Genomic DNA, 27,731 nt, shown 5'->3' with positions numbered 1-27,731 from the left:
TGTTTCAGAATAAATAACATTCTTGGAATGTGCTCTTAAAACAACTTTAAGTGTGTCACTAATAATTCTGTTAAACTATGCTTTGGGTTAAGGAGAGGAAAGTCCAAATGTGAATACTCCCTGAAGACTAACATTTATGCAAAGTAGCTAAGAAATACTTCCCTAAGGCAATAATTGGGTGAAAATTAGTAAGATCTAATGTCAAAAACTAATCTTAGTATAACGGATGCCTGGGATTCCAGCTAAGCAGAAGATGTAAAAAGGAGGATCAATGTCTAAGACCACAGCCTAGTCAAAAATACAAAAACCTATCAGAAAAATAACTAAAGAAAAACAGGCTGCAGTCATGGCTCAAGTGCTATAGCACCTGCTAATCAAGTGTAAAGCCCTAAGTTCAAACCCCCAGTTCCACCAAAACAATAATATTTCATAAGATAGAAAATATTACAAGTGATATGTATAGGCAGAGGCTGTTAAATGAGTTCCAGGAACAAGAGAGCTAGTCCAGTAAATATATTACTTCTACAGAAAACCACTATCAAATAGATTCTCCTTATGAGAGTTCAGTGATATATCTGAAAGAAAGAAATTCCTGGGAATCTAAGTTCTTTGTCTCTCATCTGTCTGATATAGATGCGGCTGTACCTCTTACCATTTAGGAATTAGTAAAGAAGTCACTTACCACATTGCGACAAGGAGCAAAGACATCACTGTACAAAATGGAGCATTCTTTCTTGGCATAAGGAAATTTGTTTTGATGAGCTTCACAGGGTTTCATTGCTTCAACTGGATCTTCACACTGTTGAGATTGTTAAGAGTAAGGAAGATCTTAGACAGGATTTCTCAAACAGACCCCTAAATAATCTTGCATACTCCATCCATGCCAGTGACATCTAACATTCTCATCCATTGAGCTGGGCTTTGCCTACAATATCTGCTTTCATCCATATATGGTTAATAGTATTTGAATAGTATTTGTCTTCTTTAACAGCAACTGAGTATTAAAAAGCATAGCAATAACCAGTGTCAGTGGCTCACGCCTATAATCCTAGCTACTCAGGAGGCTGAGATCGCAGTTCAAAGCCAGCCTGGGCAGAAAAGGCCGTGAGACTCTTATCTCCAATAAACCACTCAGAAAACTGGAAATGGTGCTGTGGTTCAATTGGTAGAGAGCTCGCCTTGAGCTGAAGAACCGAGGGATAGCGCCCAGGCTGAGAGTTCAAGCCCCACAACTAACCAAAAGAAAAAGAAAAAGAAGCATAGCAATATTAGAAAGAGAATGGAAATATATTGATTTTTTCTTAAGTGCAGCATTTGTATGACAAATGCTATGAGCAGGAGCCTTGTTCCATGAATATATTCCTCTTTCATTTTTGTCACAGTCTGTCTTCCCGGATATTGTATTCATGTCTTTGCAGCCTCAACTTCCCTGAGCTCCAATCCTCACATCTACTTCCCTGAAACTGTGCTGAGAAAGAACTGACCTCCCTCCTCCCCCAGAGACCTCTTCGCTATTAAACATAAAGGTAGTTTTGCAATCTGCGAAGCTTGACCTTTCTGCTTAGCACTTGGCCCTTCTTAAATGTCTCCTCATTTGGTTTCAGCAGCATGACTTTCTGAGTTTCTGTTGCTGCCATTCCCCAACCTCCAGCTCCCTCCTCTCTTGACACAGTTTTCTTCTTAAACCTGTATTTTTCTCATTCAATACAGGTGCAATGACTTCAACAACCTAAATATACGACTGTCCGAACCCTGTTTCATCCAAGACCTTGTTTGTACTTCTAAACTGGTCACCTAAATATCTTCCAGGCATATCTCACAATACATTCTTCAACCAAAATGATTACTTTCATCTTTAATGAAATTTGGAGTTAATTTTCTTTATGCAAACCGTAGTTTGTATATTTATATTTGTAGTTGCATAGTTTTCTCATCTCCACTGATGATGTTCCAGCTAGAATGTTGGAGCCTTGTGCCCCTAATATCTTGCAAACCTGTACTTTGCATTCCAGCTATTCTCTAGTTCAAACTATTCACCACAATAATATTGACTTTTTTTTAAAAATTCATTTTTTGCACTCTAATCTATCCATCCTCTCTCACACTTGTGAGGCAGCTCCTGACTCTTTTTGCTCTCTTCTCTTCCATAAAATTTACCTCCCCACATCCTGTAATTCTTAAAGAATTCATCCCCCGATCACCTTCTCCAAGAACCATCCTATCTACATACTGTATGCTTCTATCAGAGCACCTATCTTACAATTATTTTTGTTAATTTTCTTGACCTCACTAAGCTAAACTTTGAAACTTCTTAGGAAGAAAGTATGTCTTTCTGATATTCAGAATCTAAATATAATGGAAAAACTAGTGCTAAATAAAACTTAGAGAGTGAACTTAAGAGTAAGGGGAGGGATAAGACTGACCAATGGATGCTAAATTGTAGGTTGGTAAGAAGAATGTGTGTCATACTATCATTGCATAGTCAAATGACTATGGATAGTGACTGTGTACTATATATCTCTAAAAAGCTAGCAGAAAGGATTTGGGAAGCTTTGTTTTAGTGACAAATGGACTGGAGGTAATGGCTCACACTTGCAACTCCAGCAACTTGTGAGATAGAGACTGGGAGATTATGGTTTGAGGTCACCCTGATTAAGACTCCATCTGAACAATGAAGCCCAGTGAAGTGGTGTAGCCAAGTGCTTAGGTCAAAGATGTAGGTAAGAAGATAATGGTCCAAGCTGGGTGCCAGTGGCTCATGTCTGTAACCCTAACTACTCAAAAGGCTGAGATTTAAGGATCATAGTTCAAAGCCATCTGGGGCATGAAATTCCATGAGATTGCTATCTCCAATTAACCACCAAAAAACTGGAAGCGGTGCTGTGTCAAGGCACTAGCTTTGAGCAAAAAGCTCAGGGATGGCACCCAGCCCCTGAGTTCAAGCCCCACAAGTAACAACAACAAAAAAATATCATGATCCAAAGTTTGCCTCGGCAGAAAATATGAGATATTATCTGCAAAATAATTAAAGCACTAATGAAAACAAATGATGATTTGACTTTTAGATCATTCTATGAGATATAAATAAGGAACTTCATTTTATGACACTTAAAATAATTTAACATTCTTAATGTTTCAGAATTATGAGAAACTTGTTATTCACTGATTCATTTGCAAATAGGAGAAATCTACAAAGCATCTACATTCATGAGAAATGAATATAGTCATAATTAAAAGAATTTTGTCTCTTTCAGTAGGTATTTTCGATAATTAAAAAATAAAACCTTGGTGCAATATCACACTGAAATAAACTGCTCAATTTTTACACAATCAGAGATGTTTAAACTGACCTTCTGTTGATTTTTTAAATGTCTTAATACATGTTAAGAGTATTTTGCAAAGTACTAAAGTAAATAACCACATGGTTGGCAACCAATCAAGAAATTATCATTTCATAATACTAGCCATAAAAACAACATTACAAGGAAAGAATACTATCAAGTCCTAATTTGGATCTGATTTTAGTTAATTCAACATTTAAGATGTGTTCCATTGAACCATACCTTATTGAAAATTTGTAAGTTAAGGTACAATTTCATGTTAGTTAAATTTGAGAAATCCTTCAAACACTCCCCTCCTTTATGGGTGTATAAAGCCTCAAGTAATCTTCCAAAAGAAACATGTAAATAAGCCAGGTCCCATGGTTTCCCTTATCTGCAATAACTAGTATATGTCTAGGACAAGCAGAAAAGGTCAAAAGTTATGTCTATATGACCATATGAGCAGATGCTAAGAAAAATGAACCCCAAGATAGGGACATAAGAGGTTTTATGTTTTGTTGCTGTTGCTTTTAATGTACTTATAATGTACTATGTGATTTTTTTGTTTCTCTTGTATGTTCTTCTCCCAGGGTATAACCCTTGATTTTACTTTATTTATTCTGGTGCCCTACATCTCATATATACATTTTTCTAATTTGGGGAGGGGAAGGAAAATAACAAAAAGCTGAAATAAGGATACAGGTTGACCCATTGTAAAAATGAGATGTACAAGACACTATGTTGAAAATGAACTTCACAACTTCGGGGGGAAGGAGGGAGAGAGGAGTTGGGGAGGTGGGGAAGGAGGGGATGGTAGGAGAAAAACAAAGGAGGGGGTAATAATGCTCAATAGAAAATATACTCATTACCTTACACATGTAACTGTACCCCCTCTCTACAGTATCTTTACAATACATATTAGAAAAATATATATTAGAAAAAGTATGCCTAACAACTTATTTAATTTTTCCCAAAGGCAGACATCCAACATTTTCTTCCCTATATGCATGCGTGTGTGCACATCTTTGTGTTGTGCAGCATTAACAGAGGTTGTGTTCTAGAAAACAAATGTTAAAAGACATTCTGCTTGTATTTATTCATTGTTTTAAGATGGCAAGTGTATATACGTCTTAGAAATGCAGATATATTGGCAAGGTATCTTGCTATGACCAGGAAAACATGAGGAAGAAAATGTAAGTTCACACATAATCTCTGCTACTTCCTGGCTATATAATGCACAAGGTGACACAGGTCACCTGAACTCAATAAGATTCAATTTCTTCATCCATGGTATAGGGCATCATAAGTATGCATCATAAGTTTGTCACTCAAATGCATTAGAAGAGAAATCTGAAAATTCATCCACCATGAATTACTGTAGACCATTATGACAAATATTAACATAAATATATTTAGAATATAATTTAATGTTTTATTCAAAGAATAAAATTTCCTAATAAAAAGTTGTAAAATATGTTGTCTTATTCTAAAATACATATACTTAACGTACCTGTCCTAATGCCCAACTATCTCCAAATACCTGAGCATTTCGTACTTCCAAATTATTAGATGTGGTCATATCATTTGAAGTACATTTGTCAAAGTTTCCACACAATCCTGACAGTTTATTCTAAAGTAAAAGACAAATATCATGAAACATTTTATATCTAATATTTACAGACTCATATCCAAAGTTTGAAAGATTAAAACATACAGCTATTAAATTTGAAAGCAATTATCTACAAAGAGAAATAAGTTGAAGAAAGTTGATTTTCTTACCTATTTAGTTTTAACTGTGATTATTTGCCAGCCTCCAAATCTTTTACTAATTCACAAGTTACAAACATTTTAGAACTGATGCTACTAATAACATGAATAAGTCAGAAAAACTATAAGCAGACACTATTATATACATATAGTATGTATATATATATGTTTGTAAGTATATATAGTTATATCAGTATATATCTATATGTTTTATAAGTATATAAGTCTAGATATGTTTCTATATACTTATAACACTTTTAAACTTATTAAAATATTCTTAATATTGAACAAAATAGAGAAAATAGATTGCAGCAAATGAATCTAATTGTACTACAATCAAAGCTGAAAAACAGAGGAAGAAAATTGTTGATCTAGGCAATCCTGGAAAATATACTATTAGGTGAAAGTAAAAAGGAACAGAATTCACATCACTGGATTCTAGTTGGTAACATTTTTCAAAGGGGTTAAGTAATTCTGAAAATATTGCGTTTTCCTTTCTATCAAACATCAAAAGATAAATGCAGTTTCATTTCATACATCAACTGTATAGGTTAGGTTAACTTACTTTCCACTGTGGTCCAACTTTGATATGAATAGTTGTCTTCTGATCCCAAAGAACAGTAACATCTTCCTCTGGGAAGTACACCACCATGTAGTATCCAGCCTTCCAAAGCTGGTAGGTAGGTTTATTTTCTAGAAAGAAACCTGATCGTTTCTTCTAAAAATAATAATAACAATAAACTGTTGGTGGGAGTGTAAACTTGTTCAACCACTTTGGAAAGCAGTATGGAACTTCCTCAAAAGACTCCACATAGAGCTCCCCTATGACCCAGCAATCCCACTTTTGGGCATTTACCCAAATGATCACAAACAATACCACACTAAAGCTACCAGCACAACTATGTTTATTGCAGCATTATTAACCATAGCTAAGTTATGGAACTAACCCAGATGCCCCTTGGTAGATGAAAGGATCAAGAAAATGTGATATATTTATATATGTATATATATATACATATGTACATATATACACACACACACACACACACACACACACACACAATGGAATTCTATACCACCATCAGAAAGAATGACATCGCCCCATTTGTTAGGAAATGGAAAGACTTGGAAAAACTATGTTAAGTGAAGTAAGCCAGGCCCAAAGAAACATAGGTCCCATGGTTTTCCTTATTTGCAATAACTAGTATATGTCTGGGACAAGTAGAAAAGATTGAAAGCTATGTACATATGACCAGATAAGATTTTTTCTTTCTTGCTATTGTTTCTAATGTATTTATAAGGTACCATGTGATTTTTTTGTTGTTTTGTATGTTCCTCTCTTGTATAACCCCTGTTTTCATTGTATTTGATGTCTGTATAATTTGGGGAGGGGAAGGGAAAAAACAAAATGTTTAAATAGGGATACAAGTTGACCCATTGTAACAATGAGATGTACAAGACACTATGTTGAAAAACCAACTTCTCAATTTAGGCGGAGTGGGGGGTGGAGGGTGGGGGGGTGTTTGGAGGGGGGAGTGTAGTTGTGCAGGTGGGAGGGAAGGGATGGTAGGGGAAAAACAAAGGAAGAGGCAACAATGCTTGATAAGAAATGTACTCATTACCTTGCTCATGTAACTGTAACCCTCTGTACAGTATTTTCACAATAAAAAAACTTATTAAAATAATAACATATAAGAGTACCCTGTTTTCTAATCAGGATGTATAAAAAATTATATCAATATCTGCCAATAACTACCTATGTACTAGTATTATTTCTTGGTCATGTCATTTTTGAATTCTGTAAAGAAAATTGAAGACATAAAGTAGGAAATACATAAGACTGATAATTAGATGCAGACTCATAGAAGGGCTCAACATGGATAAATGTGCAAAAGTAAAATTTTTATCAGTTATGGAGAACACAAAACCAAAACATGGGAATAGCCATGAAAGACATTAAGAAATGAGAGAGAAGATGAGTTACTCTCAAAGGGATTAGGAAAGTCTCTTGTCAAAGGTAGGATGTGAACTGATTTGTACATCTTTATACACAGGAAAGTATACCTGATGATGATAATGAAGAAGTTATCCTAAGAATAAGAAATGGATTAAATCAAGTTTAGGGGAAGAAATGTCCAAGACATGTTCAGGACTAGAAAAAAATGATCTAAGGGCTATAGCATGGATTATCTGATAGTCTGATATTCATAACAGAGTAACTATCTTAGGTACAGAATATAGTCAGTAAAGTGAAAGGGAAGTGACATTGCATATTTAAAGAAAATAATATTTATTCTAGAAAATAATGTCTCTTCATATTTAAAGAAAATAGTGAATATGCAAAAGTAGAGAGACATTAAAGACGAAATACACAGGAAAACTAATTTAGAGTTCCTTTCTCAAGCAGAGTGAGACTATAACCTTGAAATTAACTTAAATAATAGCTTTTAAAATACATGATTGTATCATGTGTCAAAGTAGGTAAAACTAATTTATCCAGAAGCAGAAGAAAAAGGTGAAGGAGATATGAAAGCCTTTCCTCACTTTTCTCCCCAAAGTAATAACAGAAACATAGCTTGAGGATAATTCTACTGCAGTGGCATTTAAATAAATATGTCAAAGGACAAATAAAATAAACCTAATTATATCCCTATGAAGCTTTCAGTCTCTTAGGCCATGGCTGCATTTAAACGAGGTGTGTAGTACTGCATTATACAGAAGATACACCTGCATACATTGATGCTGCTTGTACTAACCTCACATTCTTCTGTTCCTCAAATCCTGCTGTATTGACTATGCTCCAGCCAGACTGCCTTTCTTTCTGTACTTCCTGTTTTTTCAAGATTAGGCCATCTCAGGTCCTCTTGGTTTTCTTCCTACTAGGTCTTTTCTCCCAGAAAAGTTGATTGCCTTATTCATACAAACAGTCCCATGCTGCTCCCTCCTCAGAAAGGTCTCCTTTATGGCTCTCAAAAATCTCTTTCTCCACTTCCCCAATGGACTGGATTGGTGAGCACTTGGCCAGTCAGTCCATGCTCAGTGAGGAGGTCCCCCCTTTAGAGTTTAAATTCTAATAATTTTCCTTTGAATATGTGCTCAGTAAGGAAAGTCCAATGGCACAAACAGTACATAACAGTGCCTCAGAGATTCTACTCAGGTGGCTTTCCTCTTCCAAATGTGGCCCAATTTCCAAGGGCTGATCCTCAGCAGCCTGCTTTTCTGTCCCTGCCCAGGGACTACATACTGTAAATGTCTATCATGCAGAGCTAGAGCAAGGGGAAGTTAGGCACACGGACTTCATTGCCTACAAGCAAGATCCTCAGCATTGTGTGGGTCTGCACTCTCCTCGGGAAGAACTGCTGTGTCCAAGAGAGCACAGAATTAAATGATTTTTTTAAAAGAAAGAAAGAAATACCATGACAGGTCAAGAAAAACATGAAACAACGTTTTTTGTTTTTGTTTTTGTCGGTCGCAGGGCTTGAACTCTGGGCCTGGGCACTGACCTCAGCTCTTCAGCTCAAAGCTAGTGCTTTACCACCTGAGCAACAGCACAGCACCACTTTCGTGGGGTTTTTTATTTTTTGTTTGTTTGTTTTGGTTTTTTTCTGAGTGGCTTATTGGAGATAAGTCTCCCGAACTTTTCTTGCTCGGGTTGGCTTTGAACTGCGATCCAGAGATCTCAGCCTCCTGAGTAACTAGGATTACAGGCATGAGCCACCAGTGCCCGGCTGAAACAAAGTTTTGTCATAGTTGTTGTCCTTTTAAAAAATTGCTGTAACAAGTGAACCCACATTTTTCATTTGGGTCCTAAAATTTGTGTAACCAGATCTGCCACACAGGTACTCTGCTAGAAAATCTATTTAAAACCTATTTGTTTTCATTTCACTTAGTAGTAGCTAGTAATTCAACTCATCTTTGACATTATTGCCTTTCCTTACAGGTTGGTTTTAAATTAGTTATCAAGATGCAAAAGATTAGACAAGGAAGTTTACTGCAAGATAATAAAACCATGTATAGTTTAGATAAACTAAACATATAGTTCCTTCATGTCTGATTGAATTAGGACCATGTCTATATTTTTTTAAAAAACCAGATTTTCCCCTTTTCCTTGGATAAACCATTTGTCATAAATAAATGGTAATTTTTTTCAGTATGCTTTTTACTTGTGTTCTTCTACAAGTATCTATTAGTAGGGGATTTTTTTAGGGACAAATTATTTTTGTGACTTTTCTTACCCAAACTTCATTGTTTATACCCTATCTAAAGATACTTCATCAACACTCACATATGGATGAAAATTGGAAGTTGAAAATTACACAGAGCTGTAATTACCACTTCAAGAATGTGTCAAACAGTTTTTATGTGAGCATTTACCATTTTCTCTGGTGTTTTTTGTTTAAACACTGTGGTCATAAAGACAACTTTCACTTATAAATGAATAGCCAGTTGATGGCTAGGCCAAAGTCCTGTAATTATTTCAAAAAGATGTCAATGTGACTGAAGAGGCTCTGTTTGGTCCAAAGTGTGATTATTTCCTGGTTGGTTTCAATGTTTCTACCTTAGATATGTTTTAAAGAAGTGGTTTTTCAACCTTAGTAGGAGAATTTGGGATACTTTAAAGAATACTCACTTAATTTAAATCTTATCCACTGAAGTTATGAGGCAGAACATGGAAATCAGCAGCATATATGACAAATATTGCAGATGGCTCTAGTTAAGATTTGCATACCAAACTTAGAGAAATGATATTCTGAAGACTTAGAAAAATGGTCATTTTTTAAAGGACCATTTATCAGATCATATATAGTAAACCTGCCTTGCTGTTTTGATCAAACAAATTTTCAAAAGCAAAAGTTATAAATTCCTGTGTTCACACTGGGCAGTTCATTTGATACAGAAAAGCTCTGTCAGTTATTGATTGTCTTTTAATTATTTTGTGATCTATGAAGTGCTCCCTTAGCCTTAATTCTATAAAAAAATACATTAGACATCCAAAAGCAAATGTTGCCAGAAAAGGCAAAAGTGAAGAGGTAAGATGTTAGATTTTTTTATGGAAGTCAGATTTGCTTTTTTCTCACATTTTTATCAGCACTCATTACCTGTACAAGGGTGTTTCATCTTGACATACCCCGTAGTGTGCAGTATATGTATGTATGTATGTATGTATGTATGTATGTATGTATGTATGTATGTATTAAATAGACCTGCATTAGACTCACTCCCTCTGGCACTTCACTTCCTCTCCCCCACTTTCTGATTTCAAAAAGCTCTATTGTTCTGTTTTAGCAATGTACATAAATGTACATAAATTTTAACCATATTCACTGTCTACATTTGTCCTTTTGGCTCCCACTAGTATTTCACATCTTTAACTGGAATTTCCTGTCATCCTTAAAATCTTAGATTTGTTGAAGATCTTTGATTTGTTGGTTTGTCCTTAGCAGAAGTAGAGTTGCTTAATGGGGGGAAATATTACAGTACTAAACTCTATGTATCCTATGATTTCAGAGTTATTTTTTTTTCTCAGAAGTACTCTTCTGGAAGAGCAAAACCTATGGATGTCAAAGGTTTACTATGCTTCCCATTTCCAAAAGTTCTCGAAATCTGAATGTCTTCTGTTATTTAAGGACTTCTATAGTGTGGATGGGTCCACTACTGGACAACTGTTCTTGACCCCTGCCTAGTAAGTAGATATCCCTTCTTGAATCTCTTCATCTAGTATCTATCCTTCACCTATTATCCCATATACTCTGCTTAAACAAAATCAAACCACTTGCACTTATCTATACACACCAATTTTGTCTTCCAACTGTGCTTCCTTAAGTATGAGCATTCTCTATTGTCATCCTACTCCCTGTCCTCATTGAGCCAGTACCTACTTATCCTTTAGGATGTAGTCCAGATTGTTTCATACAGAGCCTATCTTCTGAGCCTTTAGAATTAAGAAGGATGAAAGAGAAGAAGGGAACCATTTCTTGAAATCTGTTATTTCACATTATGAAAATCCCCAATTGAGCTCAAGATTGTGATGATCATCCAAAATTTACAGATGGGAAAGCTGCAGTTTGAATAAGCTATGAACCTTGTCTGGTATGACACGAATAGCAGGTCACAAACAGGGGTTTTAAGTCACTACTATCTCCAAAATCTATGCTCTTAACAATCACTCTAACCATCCAAGTTTGCTGTAGGCATTCCCAGTTCAAATAATAATATCTTTATAGACTCTTGCCTTGCCATATCATGCTGCACATCTTTATGTACCTGAATGTGTCACTCACATGAGTGTAAGTTAAAGGCAAGCATGATTCACAGTTGTAGTCTCAATACAGTTTTGATATACAGAAGATATTGTGAATGGATGAATGAATTAATCAAATTATTTGTTTTGTTAGATTTGCGAGGGTTCTAAGGGTACAAGAATTAGTGAAGGAAGTTATGATCTCAGTTATTACACAGCTCAATATAATTGAGAGAGATAGACAACCACATAAGTAACTTCTCCAAGATGTAATAGGATACTTGAAGGCATAAGGAGGAGAAGCTTCCTGAAGAAGGGAAGACATCATGCATGAGAATATGTCAAATTGAAAGTCATTCCAAGATAGAAGCAATGATATTTCATGAAGGAATAGAGGTATAAGACTATAGAGTATGTAAACCAGGTGAGGGGGCTCTCCAAATTCTGGAATGTGAGTTTGAAATAGAAAGAGATAAGAGATGAGGCAGGAAGGTGAAAACAGCTGCTTCTACAAAGCCAGGTACGAGCAATGAAAAGGCATGTGAAAGTTTTGAAGCATTAAGCTGGATTCCCATTTCAGTAAGGAGCTGGGTGGAGCTGAGAGAGATGGGGAGAATGATGGAAGGAACGGCATTGATCAAGATGCACTGTGCTCACCAAGGGATATGCGGACTTGAAACTCCTTGCTACAACTGCTTGAAGATAATACAAAACGTTAAAAAGAAAAACCATTCTAATTATAGTATGTGAGGATGGATTACAGGAGAAGGACGATGACTGGAGGTCAGACACAACGTGGCGGTACCGAAGCAGTCTAGGAAGTTAGTGTCAGTTGATGACCATAAAAATGAAGAAACAACTGGGGATATGAAGAAGTGGAGTGTAAACAGAAGAAATGAGGAATGCATGATAAAAGTCACATAAAATGACAAATATGCAAACGTAACTGACATAAAAAATATGTTGAAGCATTTCATTCTATTTTCAGTATCCTCAGGACAAACTAAAATGATCCTAAAAAAAATAATTCACTAACCTGTTTGTAAGGAGTATCATTCAGATAAATTTCAGTGTCCCCAACTGAAATCAAGACACTTTTAGAACAAACAATATCATTGTCGAAGCACTTCTTATTCTGGGAAATCACAGATATATCTGAATCATCTGTAGTCTGAAATGTCAAAGACATTTTATTAATATACAAATTCAGTATACCTAACTTTATTTTTATTAGCAATCAAGATCCCAATTTATAATGGGTTACATTAGAATTGAAAATATTCTACCTCTAAAATCAACAAAATTATCTTAATCTAATAACATAAAAGTATTTATGGAAAAAATAGCTCAACATTTAAACACATGCTTCTAATAACACTACTAAAGTTTTGATCTAGCAAAGCTTTTTATACATTTTAAACTCAAGTTTATTAATGATTATCATCATTTTCTTTATCAACAAATAACCAGCAAGTCAATCATTCACTTAAGGGAGTCCTAGAATAACTATCATCAGGCAAGCCTACATTTTGCTTCATTTTAGAGAGTTTACTGGCTGAATAGATTTTGCACTCAAGTTAGAACTGTAATAATGACAAAACTATGGCATGCATTAGTAAATTAAAAATGCATATTCCTTACAGTGGTTGTTTTGAGCCTGGTATATGATACCTTATTTAATTCTTATGATAACTTTTAAATTTATTTTTGATGAGATTTTTACAGATCAGGAAACAGGTGAAGAAGGATAATTGGAGTGGAATCTCAATGTTGTTTTGATTTGCATTTCTTTTATGGCTAGAGAAGTTGAACATTTCTTCATGTGTCTATTGGCCATTCTCATTTCCTGTTCAGAGAAGTTTCTCTTTAAGTCTTTAGCCGACTTATTTATGGGGCAGTTGTTTCTTTGAGGATTTCTTGTTGGGGAATTTAATTTTTTGAGTTCCAAGTATATTTTAGATAGCAAACCCTTATCTGTTGTATGCGTAGTAAAATCATTCAAGTTTTCTTAGATAAATAACTGCAGAGACAGAATTCAAAAGTCTAATCTGTTTTGAATTGTTTTCATACAATTGGTGGAGAAATTGAGGGTGGATTTGCAATGTTTGAGGAGAAAAGTAAACATCAGGCTACAAGTAATCTTCACTTTCAAAAAGCATTATTTAGCATCCACAAGCTAAATCTAAGCTCTGTTTAGACTCTCTCCCCCAACTTTACACTCCATCCCGTAGAACATGCTCCAAAGAACCATTTCCTGACTTTGTCTTCCAGTTTCACCGATGGCTGCTCAGATTTTGGAGAATTCAGAAATTCATTATAAAATGTTATATTAAGCATCTGTATATTTTATTTTTAATCAACAAATAAATTTTCAATGTATTTGTAAGACATTATGGTACGTTGATACAATGTGGAATAATTAACATATTAATGATCTCATTATACATATCACTTTTCTAGGAAGAAAGTCCATGAGTTTCTGGCAAATTTCCAAAGTGGTCTTCTCTACTCAAAAGTTGGAAGTTTCCACTTGACATTTTGCTAACTTAAGGAAGGTTAGAATTTGATCAAAAGGGAGGGAAGGAATGTGATGTTTCTCTTTGGGCCAAATGTGCAATTTTCAATGATTTGCATGCATTTCTTGATGCTTTTCCGTTGTGAGATACGTGAGTGAATTTTGCATGCATTTCTTGATGCTTTTCCGTTGTGAGATACGTGAGTGAATTTTGTTTGCATAGTGAGATAAGGCTATTAAGTTCTTAATAGTCAAATAGGACTTCATGTAAATTCTTCACACATAGTTTCTTACATCACTAGTAATATGAACACTGGATCAATATGTTTCGAGTTCAGCCACACTCTTCCTGACTTATTAGTAATTACTTCAGCCTGTGCCTGGCGGACAGATTTTCAATGAAGGGGGTTGATGGAAGAATTAATGTGTCTCTCAGTGACTCATTTTTCCTTGGTAGGTGCTGAACACTTTTATTCCTCTTAAACAATTCTTTCACAACGCATTGCCAAAATTTTGAAAAGTAGAATAATAAGAGCCATTAAGATGATTATAGGATTGTGCTGCTCAAAAGAGTAATACCATACTTTATGCTTTCATGAATGGTTTTCAAAGAAGAAAGAAAGCACAGAATTCAGAGGTTTTGTTTTGCTCTTCCTGTTCAGAAGAGTTATTATATTAAAGGATGAGAAACGCATGCTGCAAAGCTTCTATTGCCATTAAATTTCTATTCTTATTCATTGAAGTGTTCAATGTTAGCTATATTTTTATATTAAGTAAAAAGTGTCAAGATATATTCCATGTTAGATCGTCTGTCTTATAATATCATGCTTTGCTGACAGAAATCTGGAACAACAGAAATGTCTAAGAGTTGTGTTTCTACAATTTCTATTTCTAATCTATTTCAAGTTAATATTAGGTTTAGAAATAATGCCAGAGGGTTGCTAGGCAACATAGTAAGTAATGATTACAAAGCTAGAGAAAAAAGGTCAATATCAGTTTGTTACATGAGTTCCTCAAACCCTTTATTCTCTTTATTCTGAAAGCTCTGATGGAGGACATTTCCTCTTAATGATTCCAAAATTTGAACTGTCAGCAACTGTCAAGGTGTATATTAATTACTATATTTCATGTCATTCTCAGTACTTGGTCCCATGACAACCTCAACCCCTTTAAAAATCTCTTCAGATATGGTAGCTTATAGATCAATAAGTAAATAAACAGGATCTGTATTTTCAAAGTATTTTGAGACCACAACCAACAGTTTTGTAGAGGAAACAGATGTGGGAATATGGAAACTGTGGGGTCTGGTATTTTAAGAAATTTCAGGTAAAAGGCACCAGAGTAGACAATGTAATCAGAGAAACAGAAAAATGAGGCAAGAGGGGGGAAAAGAAGAAGAGAAAAGATACTTAATTGGATTTTGCATCTAGGTAGTTATTGACTTTTGTGATGATATTTTTATATTAGTTTTGTAATAAAGTGAAAAATGCAATTCTCCTGCATCTGGAATTTGTAATCAACAGGAATAGAAAAAGAGGAAAGAAAGCTATTTAATAAGGAAGGGGAAATTGAATCCCTGTTCACAGAAGTGACTCCAGACTCTAAAGCGGCAGGAAGTAAATGAATGATGCTGCAGTCATCCTATGCCTCATAGGAAATACTGACTCTCAGAAGAAAAAAAAAACCTTTTTTATGTTTCACAGGAACTTTCTTAGTGGGTGAAATAAGCAAAGAATCAGAAAGAATGACATTGCCCATTTGTTAGGAAATGGAAAAGATTTGGTAAAAAAAAAAATATATATATATTAAGTAAAGTAAGCCAGGCCCAAAGAAACATAGGTCCCATGGTTTCCTTTATTTGCAATAGCTGGTATATGTCTAGCACAAGAAGAAAAGGTCAAAAGCTATGTACATATGATCATATAAGATGATCTTAAGTGAAATGAACCCCAAGATAGGGACACATGTGATTTGTTCTTTCTTGTTATTGTTTTTAACGTATTTATAATGTACTATGTGATTTTTTTTTTGTTTCTTTGGTATGCTCTTCCACCACGGTATAACCCCTGTTTTCACTGTATTTGATTCTGGTGCCCTGCATCTTGTATATACATTTTTCTAATTTGGGGAGGGGAAAGGAAATAACAAAATGCTGAAATAAGGATACAAGTTGACCCATTGTAACAATGAGATGTACAAGACACTATGTTGAAAACAAACTACTATTTCAGTGGGGGTGGGGGTTAGGGGGGGAGGCGTAGGAGAGGTGAGGAGGGAAGGGATGGTAAGGGGAAAACAAAGGAAGAGGTAACAATGCTCGATAGGAAATGCACTCATTGCCTTACTCATGTAACTGTAACCCCTCTGTACAGCATTTTTACAATAAACACATATTTAAAAATAAAATAAAATGGAATTCCATGAACAAAAAAGAAATTAGGTAGTAGAATGGTAATTTATTATTAATAGTTTTTCTCTATCCAAGTTACTAAATTAAATTCAGTACAGGCTGTTCTGAAATCTACTCTTTTCAAACAATTTTTGGGGGAAAAACATAAAAATGTAAGAAAATTAAAGAATATTTTTGTTTTGTCATAAAAAGCCACATATAATTCTATAACTTAGTTTGGACATTTTTTTCTAAACTAGGGTATCTCTATATAGCCCAAGATGTCTTAGAACTTGAAATCTTTCTACCTCAGCTCTGCAAGTGCTGGGATTACAGCCATGAACCACCACACTAAGCTCAATTTAGATTTTAATACTATGCATATTTAATTCTTATTAAGTGAACTAATCCTCAACCAGGTATTAATCCAAGCTTAACTGCTACTAAAAAATTGGAAAACTTCCTTATGGTGTGTCTTCTCATACACGGGCAAGCAACTCTATTAAAAAACTGAAAATGACTGGTATGTATTTATTATAGCATAAGGAAGGGACTTGAGTTCTGACTTCGTAATAATCCATCCATTTTTGCTTTATGTCTACAAACCATATTTTGACTAGTAGGGATGGAATGAATTTGAAACAACAAAAATTCAATAATATCCTAAAAGTATCCCAAGGTGATGTACACTGATACTAAAATTAAGAAGTGTTATCTTTGGAAGTGGCACTGTGGCTCAAGTGGTAGAGTGCTAGCTTTGAGCTGAAGAGCTGAGGGAGAGCATTTAGGCCCAGAGGTCAAGCCCCACAACTGACAATAAAAGAAAGAAAGGAAGAAGGAAGGAAGGAAGGAAGGAAACAAAGAAGGAAGGAAGGAAAGAAAGAAAGAAAAAAGAATGAAAGAAAGAAAGAAATGTTATATACTTCATAATGAGTGGATTTTTCATAAATATTAATGGCTCAGTTAAAAAATAACTGAGTTTAAATTTGTTGCCTCTGCACATATAATTGTGATATAAAAACTACCAAGCCAGTATAATACGAGAACAGGACAGATCAATATGGGCTAGAAACTTTTATTTGAGACAGCAGAGGACCTCAGATATAGACAATTTGCTGAGTAAAGACAGAAGAAAAACTAAGAGACCTCAGAAAGACTGGCAGAGAATTTTTATATGAAACAGGTCACATGAAGAACCACAAAGATTGGGTGGTTAGCACAGTCTTAGCCACAGTCTTTGTGGTCCTTAATGAGAAATGACACATATAGTACTAGAAATATTAATGGAATGAGACAATTTGTCATAGAGAGGAAATTGAGCTGGAAAGACAGCCCAACAGTGAAGGGTTAGAGGTGTACATATTGATTTGGGAGTTATTGGTCAGAAGTATAGCTAAGCTCATAGGAGCAGGTGAAGACATCAAACATTAGGAAAGAAGGGCAGAGAACCAAGAGCTCTGTCAACACTTAATGGACCACACTGTGTTCCCATCATGTCATGATGTTCCTCTCCTGTGAAACAATGATGACTAAGAGATGACCCTTGCCTTAAAGGAACTAATGCTAGAGTCATCTTTCTTATGGAAGAGGAAAAGAGCAGCAATCCAAAGCAAGGTAACAAAGGGCTGATAGAGATACCAAAATATAAATTAAAATGAGAATGAGATACGAAAATCAATCTGAGACATCCTGAGAATAAAGCCTATTCATTCAAAGACTTAACTTATTAAATATTCTTCCTGATTTTTAAATTCACAATCTGAACTTCAAGGTATGAGAAATCCTAAGTTCAAATGTTTTTTCTAAAACTCACAGAACACATATGTTCATTACTGTGCCTGTCTTATGCTCCAAAAATAAACAACACACACACACACACACACACACACACACACACACGCACACATACACACTAGGAAGCTGCATGCCATACTCTATGATTATATGACCGCCAAATTCATTCTCAGATATTTCCCTGTAAGAAACTTAAAGTCATTCATAAGGGATCCTGAAACAGCATCAACAAAAAACTCTGATGGTTTAAAAGATAAGCAAGAGCTCTGCTTAAGTTTAGAGTGCTACAAATTATACTATTCATTTTTACTTGATGAACATAATATGCTAGTTTTAAATTACTGTGACTTACACACATTTTGTTAATGATTTATGGGTTTTTTATGTCAGATATCAACATGCCGTCATATATTGTCTTTATGCAAGTTCAAGTAGAAATGAGTAACCATTATCTACCTTAAGCAAAAACACCTGACAGTCACTGACGTAGTCATATTCCAGTCCATCGAAAGAATGATAATGCCTATCTCCATATATTGTGCACACTGCTGGACACGGGTAATATGTGCAGTTGAACATTCCTCGTCGACAAACACTGTTTTTTAAAAAGAGACAACATGATACACCATACCAAGAAACCTGATATAATGTTTTTCAAGAGACATTGCTCAGCTTGTATTCTATAATATTCACCTGTACTGGAGACACAGCTCAACAATAAAGTGCTTGCCTGGAAAATGTGGGACCCTGAGTTCAAAACCAACTAGTCTAGAGAGAAAGAGAGACAGAGAAAAGGAGCGATAGAGAGAGAGGAGGACAGAAAGAGAGAGAAAGACCATTTATTCAGGCAACAATTTTTAAAAACAGTGCAAATTTATGTGGATAAATCTATTGAATCTGTACATTAGGCATAAACTTATACTTCATTTAAACATAATAGCAGTCACCAAAATGAAGACAATTTTCTTAGTCATATAGAAAATAGATGGTGGAATAAAAATTAACCATCTAGGTCTGTTAGTCAACAACAAAACAAAACCAAAAAACAGTATCATCTTTGGTTTTAAAGTTAACTTAATACCTAGCTGTGATTTCAGAAATTTTGTGCATATTTTATGGACATTATATTTAAGTTATTGTGCGGTTTTGGAGAGGTCACTTCTTTTCCAGACAGAACGCCTTCCATTAAATGTGATCTACACTTTAAAACATTTAGCATCTTATTTTAAACTTGAGATTTTTTTCCTATTAAATTCCCAAATTGTTCTATTCACACTTTTCTTCTTCGCTCAAAAAGTATGTACCAAAACAGCAGTAGTTCTCCATTAACTCCTGAAGCCTTTAAAATCTGGCTTAGTAGGCTTGCCTTTTTTTGTTGTTGTTGTTGTTGTTTTGTTTTGTTTTTCATTTTTCTGCTTTAAAATTCTCCTTACTCTTACTTCGGCATGAAGTAAATTCAGCTAGGTAATTAAAATGAATGCAGTTGCTCAGAAGAGTTGTGAACTAAATGGATCTCATTACCAAGTGTAACATGGTGTAGCAATGACTTCTCCGGAGAGGTATTCCCAGTCTTTCCAGATGCATGGACAGCTTTCAGGAACATAGCACTTCCCTTTGTGCTCTGCCATTCTTCGAAACGAAAAAGGAAAACATGATTAGTAAAAACTGCTGGTTTTCATTTTTAAAAATAATATCAGTAATCCTGTCACTTTCTACACCATCTTCTACATTTTCATATTTATAATAGCAAGATAAAGTCTCTGATCAGAGGTTTAATAATTTTTCACATCCTTACACAGCGTTCCTTGCAAATCACAGCCTCAAATAAATTCCAGCAGCATTCTCCCATCACCCTATGCCATGCTATGCACTGAGGTAGATGGATGGGGTTGGGTGGGATGGGGGAGAACAATGAAAGGGATGATACTGATCAAGATACCTTGTACTCATAAACTGACATGTTGAACTGTAAGCCCTTTGTACAAGATGATAAAAATAAAATTGAAAAAAATAAAGAATAAATTCTAGGCAAATGAACAAGTGTGATTGTTTTTACTTTTTTGTTAGTCATGTAGTACAATTTTAAAAAAAGAAAACAGAAACCCATATTTCTAATAATGTGAGCTATTATGAAGAAAATATTTAGATAGGAAAGAAAGTCTCTGCTTTCACTATTAGCTATTGTAAGTGTCTATAAATGCAACAATTTTTGATAGAACAGTAAATTGTGAAATGGATAACATTTTCTGTTACAGGATATACAGGGCAATCAAAGGTTCTTTTGGTTAAATAGTTAAATAATTAAAATTCTTTCTTATTAGGTAAAATAGAGTTTTCTCCTGATGTGTTATAAATAAAGCAAACGTATCTCATTTTTATTAATGCATTATTTTGAATGTTAGTTTCATTTAGTGTTACCTTATACCATGAAAAAGTACCTAAAGATATTTAGGAATACAAAGATTAAAACATAGAAATTTGTCACAAAATATGAATACTACTATGAAATTAAATTCAGTCTCAGTGAATTAATTTTGAGGTATTATCAAAATACTTAAATATGAAAATGAATAAGGATATATATTTATATATTACAATATTAACTTTTTTAATGAATAAGTTTTTATTGTAAAAATACCATACAGAGGGGTTATAATTACATGAGCAAGGTAATGAGTACATTTCTTATCAAGCATTGTTGCCTCCTCCTTTGTTTTCCCCTTACCATCCCTGTCTTCCCCATCCCCCTCCACTCCCCCTCCTCTCCTACCCCCAGCCAAAGTTGTAAAGTTTGTTTTTAGATAAAACATCTTGTACATCTCATTGTTGCAATGGGTCCACCTGTATCCCTATTAAAACAATTTGTTTTTTACCTTCCCCTCCACAAATACAGTGAAAACAGGGGTTATACCGTGGGGGAGGGACATACAAAGCAACAAAGAAATCATCATAAATATGTTAGATACAATAGCAAGAAAGAAAATCCATTTGAGTCCTTATCTTGGGGTTCATTTTACCTAACATCAACTTATCTGAACGTTTCTGCTTGTCTAAGACATACACTAGTTATTGCAAACAAGGGAAACCATGGGACCTATGTTTCTTTAAATATTCTCAAAATTCTCTTCCTAAAGTATCGTTTATAAATAATTTAATTATAGTAAATAAATTTTAGAGTAAATATTATAACTATAACATAAATAGGTTTTAAATGTGTAATGTAATAAGACAATATGAAATAAGTATTATAAAATAAGAAAATAATTGAAATAATTGAAAATAAGTGAAATAATTGTAATAAAATAATAAAAATAGCTAATAGAATACATAAAATGTGACACTTTCTACATTTGTCTTAAAATGCAATAATTTGACATTATGAAAAATAACATAGGTCCAGGGATGTAGCTCAGCAATAAAGCACTTGCTTAGCAAGTATGAGCACTGAATCTAGAATCTTGAATTTTGGTTTTTTTTTTAGTGTTTGGCTTTCCCTCTCATATTTCTTCTCCCATGGCACTGTGCTTCCTTATTCAGTGATATGCTTTCCACTGAAATTCCACCTAGGAGAACCATCATGTTGATGGCTGAGTAACAGTGAATAAAGGTACTTTGGTATGTAAATGAGGCATCAATAGATTGCTTTCTGTCAGGCTAATAAAGCCTAAGATTATGATTTCTCCTCTCAATATGCCCAAACTTCTTGTTACTCCTAAACTTTGCATCTCTGTTCTAGAAATCCATTCTCCTCACTTAAGCCTCAACCATAGTGTTAATCAGTTTCTTGTAACTTAGTAATTTATACAAACTATCATTGGTAGATTATCACAATAAACTAAGGTCTTGCTTAAATGTGTTACTCTGATAGTAAAGACACCAGTAACAAAAAGTAATATTTTTCACTGTTTTCTATGACCCAAAATTGAAACTACCCTAAATGTAGTACTACTCATTTTTAGCATAATGACAATATCTAAGGTATATAAAGTTGTTACTTCATTTAAAATTCATATATTAGTGCCTTCTCCTGTATCCTGTATCCACAGTGTTTTAACACTGGGCTGCAAACACTGGAACACAATCCCTATATATTCTGATCAAAGTAATAGTTTTAAGTAGTATTGTAATGACTGGTTAGATTTTTTTTGTGACTAACAAAAAGAGTAAAAGAGGAAAGCTGTAAATCACTGTACATTAACTACTTTAAGTAGGTTCAATCAGTAGGGTATATCATAAACACTAATCACACACTATATAACCTGAGTGCTCCTTCTAGTCAACCATTCAGGAAGCAAATATCATGAAGCCTATTCTTTAAAACTGTCCTTATTCTCCAAATGAGTACTGTTCCTTGCCCTAAGATACTTTATCTAATAAGAAGGACCAATACTTAAAGCCATTTATATTTGCCTCTTTCCACAATAAAAATATTCCTTATGGGTCCTTCTATGGTATAGAAACTGTTGGCACTATCAGGATCCATGGAAGCATGTGATACTAGGATATTGTCCCCCAGAAGAGCCAGTTACAGTCAGATGGAAGACAGGGTAAATTTACATCACCTCAAATAACTTTATTTCTGTAAAAAAAAAAACAGTTAAAATAACTTTATTTATTTCTGTTTTAAATAATTCCAAGTCAGTCAGAGGCCTCTAAAGCAAGGCTCACTATATTTCCATACAATCAGAAAGGTAGTGAAATTTAACAACATTTAATCAGTACATAAAAAGTCATTGTGAAACTAAAAAGTAAAAGGTGATCTAGATTGGAGCGGGTGGAGGCAGAGAATAGCATCACATACTTTAGGAAACAGAGAGAGAAAGGAAAAAAAGAGACACTTACCCTGCTGCACAAACACAGCCACTTATACAAGGTGAGGATGGGGCACAAGTGAAGTTCATGGCCAGGTTTGCACATGTAGTCTCACAATTTATGCCACCAGCTGGCAATGCAGGGTCAGGAAACCTGCAGTCAAAGTATTCCTTTCCTTCTGGACAGGCATGAACTTCAGAGATAAAGCACAGATGAAATGTCCTTACCTTCAGCTACATTCAAAGCACAAATAATCATATGGACATATATCTGTCATCAAAACAAAATTTACCATAGAGAATTTCATCCATTATGATCAGACAATGCTGTTGTTAGTATGTGGCTTTTAAGAGATGAGCAAGCACACTTTCCCTAGTTAGGTTTTTTTAGTTATCAATGCTTCGGGAACCTATTTTGAATTTGAAAACCTTATCAGCCTCTCTAAGGAAATAACTAAAGACTTGAACAAGTGGCATATGTATGATTATTTGTGCTTTGAATGAATGTGAAGGTAAGGACATTTCATCTGTGCTTTATGTCTGAAGTTCATGCCTGTCCAGAAGGAAAGGAATACTTTGACTGCAGTCTATCTGGGCTTCTCTTCTTTCTCGGCAAGTCACTTGAAGCATATAGGAAGAGCAAATGCCCTATAGGTTTTAAATGAGCATGATTCTGGAACAAAACCTGTCGAGAAGGCTGACATAACCTGAGTCTTCAAAAAATAAATCTAGGGCACCGAATATATACATGGCCATCCAAATAAATTAGCAAAGCAAGCACTCACAATTACTTTTATCAGCCTAACTTTTCCCCACCCACAAGAATGAAAGCAAGGTCACTCATTGACAAAGAATTCCGCTATAGTCACTGAGAATTTGAGGTTCTAGCTGTATATTAATAATATAAGGTCCCCTGACACATAAAATATTCGTGAAAGGTATTTCATGATAAAATGATATTCTAAGGAAAGATAGCAATAGAGATCTTCTTTATGCCATTTTTAATTGACTAGTCCCAGAGCCTTGATATTCCTAATGTAGCCCAGAAACCCACATCACTAACACAACCTTGGTCATTGATAGAAATGCTCCAGACCGATTGAGTGATCTTGGGTGATTGTACACACAGTAAAATCTAAAAGGAACTAATTGACAGTATATTTTTCTCAATTTGTGAGCCACAACTCATGAACTCATGTCCCACAGGACACAAGAGACAGTCCTTTTATAGGCAGCATCCCTGAGCTAATTAGCTCTGATCCTAAGCAGTCGTATATGCTCACATCAGAGGATTATACAAATATTCTAATTCTCAGTGTAAGAAAAAGGGTAAGGAGCACTATGTTAAGAAACATTCCAAAGCTTATATCCATGCACTTTGGCAAGGAGGATTGTGTTAGGATGGATGATGGAACAGTGGAAGAATACTAGAGCTCTATTCTCCATAAGGAAATAAACTCACCAGCAGAGGGCGTGGCTGGCTCATCACATTTCACAGTTCCATTTGAACACTGGCTGGAAGTAAAGAAATACTTATGAACCTAAGCCTTCAATTTTTCTGTGTTTCAACAACAGTCTAATATGAAATTTATGTATGTGTGTTATAATGCTTATCCTTTTCTCATGAATGCTTTTTAGAAATGTTATCACCTTAGATCTAATTTGAAGGCAAATACATATGGGGCATTGTAAGAGGTATTAGGACACAAACACCAGAACTCAGATTTGTTTGCCCAAGTATTTATAGTCTACTGGGAGAGTAATACACACAATCATTTATGCAGTGTGGCATATACAACCCAGTATTATATTCAAAATCTGATGCCACTTGAATCAGTACTATCAGAGGTGGAAAACCTTTAAAAATTTGAACAATAGAAGTGGCCGTGATTGGTATAAAGTAGGATGACTATAACAGTCAATGAAACAAATAAATGAGGAAAAAGCAAAGAAGTGTTCTATAGAAAAATGTGCCAGGAGATGAAGATGGTCAAAGAGGCAGGGTCCAGGTCCTACTGAGGTACTAAGCAACACTGAAGACAGAAAGGTCAGCAGGTTGATTTGGATTTTAGGAAAGCCATCCCAACAACAGAACTGATGATATCATAGATTCATATTCTTCCTTTCAATCAGGATTGTAAGCTAAAGTTTTTGTATCAGACAAAAAAACACATTACAAGACAAGTAACTTGAAGATGATAGTATGACATGGAACAGCATGCCCATGCTCAATAATTGCTTGAAGAACTTTCCTGAAGGGAAACTTTTTCCTTCAGGTTTGCAGCAGATCATATGTTCCAGATTTGAGCCAAGATGAAGAGACTAACTAATATATAAAGAGATGCATTGCATGGGAAATATGTATAAGCATCCATTAACAGGAGAATGACAATTGGAGGTATAGTTAACTCATACTACAAATGACATAGAGTAGTTGAGATAGACAGATCTCAGACCATACATCCAGGTCTTCAATGTAACAGTTCTTCACAGAGAGAGTCAATTTGAAAGAAATACAAATGAGGTCAATGCTAATCGAATTTTTATTTTTCAAACTGAATAGGGGTTGAGGTTGTTCTTGCTAATTTGTCATGAATTTGTCAATTACATCGAACCCAACATTTTAGCAGAATGGAAATAGCAGAATGGATCTGGTTTGTTCCTAATAAAATTCATGTTGAGGTGTGGTCTCTAATGTACTAGTGCTAAAAAGTGGAACCTTAAAGAGATGAAGTCAAGCAGAAGGTGACTAGGTTTTCCATGCTTTGCCTTTAAAGGGATTACTGATTTTATCATCAGAGTGGGGTTGTTGGTTTTACTTTCCAAGTGAGATTGTTTATTGACTTTCTTGGTTCTCTTTTCCATCTCTTCTCTCCCTCTCTAACACACACACACACACACACACACACACAGACACACACACAAACTTCCATCATGGGATTATGGGAGTCTGTTTCCCATGAGGACCTCACCAGAAGCTCTTATAGGTGCCATGCCATTGGACTTCCATAACTCTCCATAACTTCAAACTAAATAAGCTATGTAAAGTACTCAACTTTAGATATTTTGCTACACCATCAAAAACTACACTAAGATGATTTAGAAACTTACAAGGATGAGAGAATTGATAAAGTAGTGGCATGTAAAGAAAAAGAACAAGTCAACTATGTATAGAAAGGAAAACCAAATAAAATCGAAGATGTTGGGTATCTACTGGCAAGGTTTGTTGAGTAACAAGGAGGTGTCAAAAATGACTCTCAGACTTCTGATTTGGAAAGCATGCAGCTAGTAGCTACTAAGATCTCTACTATCTACTAAATGAAGTTATAAAAGCTGGTTGTCTTTGCATCTTAATCAGGAGGGGATAAGGTAAATTGAGTATAAATTATATTCCACTGTCAATACAAATGGAGTAGCAGAATAAGATCCACAATACAGCAAGCACTTCAGAGCCTGGGTGCCTGGGAATCCGTTGCAGCTTTATTATCAATTTGGTTGGCTACTTGCCTCATTTTCCTTGCTTACAATTGGAACAAAGTAATAGTGTCAACCTATTAGATTGATAGGTATGTTTTAATAATTATAGAACACTCAAAATGGTGCCAGGACTATAGAAAGTGAACAATAATAGCTAGATATCATTGTGTTCACCGCTAATATCTTTTTATCTTGTTATCTGGGGACATCAATGACACAACTAAAACAAAGTTAGGAACTGATGGAGATAAAAGTGTGCTGCTGCATAGACATGTCTGCATTTTTTTAACAGGCAGGTTAGGACTAGAATGACAGTTTTCACACACTGGGGAGAAGACACATTGATTCAAATGTGTGACAATGTTCAAGTCTGTTTTGGAATTTAGTTGTTTGTATTCTGAGCCAGCCCATGAACCATTCATCCAACAGCCCTCAGTAATATACATAATATTTGAACACCCATCTCTCCCCTACTTTCTATCAAAGAAAAAATGAGCTAAAGGGCTTTGTCATTTCTACATGGCACTTAAATTCAGAATTCTTTTCTTCAGTGAGGAATGCAAGATTCAGGCATTCCACATCCCATATTCTAATGTAAACATACATTTATTGTGTTCCTCGAAACCTACCATAAGCCTGAAGGTGTTGGGATGAGCTCCCCGGGTTGGTAGATGCTGCCCCTGTAGTGACACCGGCAGTGATATCTACAAGGAGATAGGAAAAAAAGAGGGATGGAAGGTAAATTCTTACAAGAGCCACTGAAATCCAGGCAGAGCCCGTGCTCTGTATTGGTCAGTGTGAGGTATGCTCTATAGTTGTCACTGTTCTCTGAGATTCCAGGCGATCCCCTAACGCAAATGGCAGGATCTACGTGGATGCAAATTTTGTGTGCTTTATATTTTGTTTTCTAAAACAGATTCCACGAACTGTGTTAGTTTACTCACAAGAGAAAGTCATCCTTTCGCCCCATGTGTAAGGAGTGTCCACTCTATGTGATAAGGGGGAAATGTCTGAATGTTGATACACATCACAATCCTGCTGACACATACCACAGGACAGGGAGGCACGCGCTGCCTAGTTATCCATACAAATAAGGTGGGGGGAACAAGTAGGAATAAACTTCAGAATTAACTATTATCTGAATATACACATTACAGAGGCAACAACAAAACAAACAGGGAAAGCATTAAGAAGTACTAAAGACCGGGCTGGGAAGGTGGCTCATTGGTAGAGTGCTTGCCATGCATGCATGAGGCCCTGGGTTTGATTCCTCAGCACCACATAAGCAGAAAAAGCCAGAAGTGGCATTGTGGCTCAAGTGGTAGAGCTGCTAGCCTTGAATTGAAGAGCTGATAGACAGTGCCCAAGCCCAAAGTTCAGGTCCCACAACCGACCAAAAACAAAGAAGAATAGCAAT

At 35.2% G+C, this 27,731-nt stretch overlaps 1 protein-coding gene across 1 annotated transcript in view; it reads right to left on the bottom strand.

Moving 5' to 3' along the window:
- Otogl (otogelin-like) overlaps positions 1–27,731 on the bottom strand; it is a 148,014-nt gene that overhangs the window by 73,593 nt on the left and 46,690 nt on the right. Inside the window, exons 21-29 of the mRNA XM_013018769.1 lie at positions 26,944–27,018; positions 24,300–24,352; positions 22,869–23,031; positions 19,548–19,655; positions 18,483–18,621; positions 12,365–12,499; positions 5,653–5,802; positions 4,831–4,950; positions 683–799 (exon numbers count right to left, since the gene is read on the bottom strand). Coding sequence (XP_012874223.1) covers positions 683–799; positions 4,831–4,950; positions 5,653–5,802; positions 12,365–12,499; positions 18,483–18,621; positions 19,548–19,655; positions 22,869–23,031; positions 24,300–24,352; positions 26,944–27,018 — 1,060 coding nt within the window. The remainder of the gene's footprint in view (positions 1–682; positions 800–4,830; positions 4,951–5,652; positions 5,803–12,364; positions 12,500–18,482; positions 18,622–19,547; positions 19,656–22,868; positions 23,032–24,299; positions 24,353–26,943; positions 27,019–27,731) is intronic.

The sequence above is a fragment of the Dipodomys ordii genome, unplaced genomic scaffold (assembly GCF_000151885.1).
Source record: "Dipodomys ordii isolate 6190 unplaced genomic scaffold, Dord_2.0 Scaffold3, whole genome shotgun sequence".
NCBI classification, from domain to species: domain Eukaryota; kingdom Metazoa; phylum Chordata; class Mammalia; order Rodentia; family Heteromyidae; genus Dipodomys; species Dipodomys ordii.
This window is presented reverse-complemented; position numbering and strand designations above follow the sequence as displayed.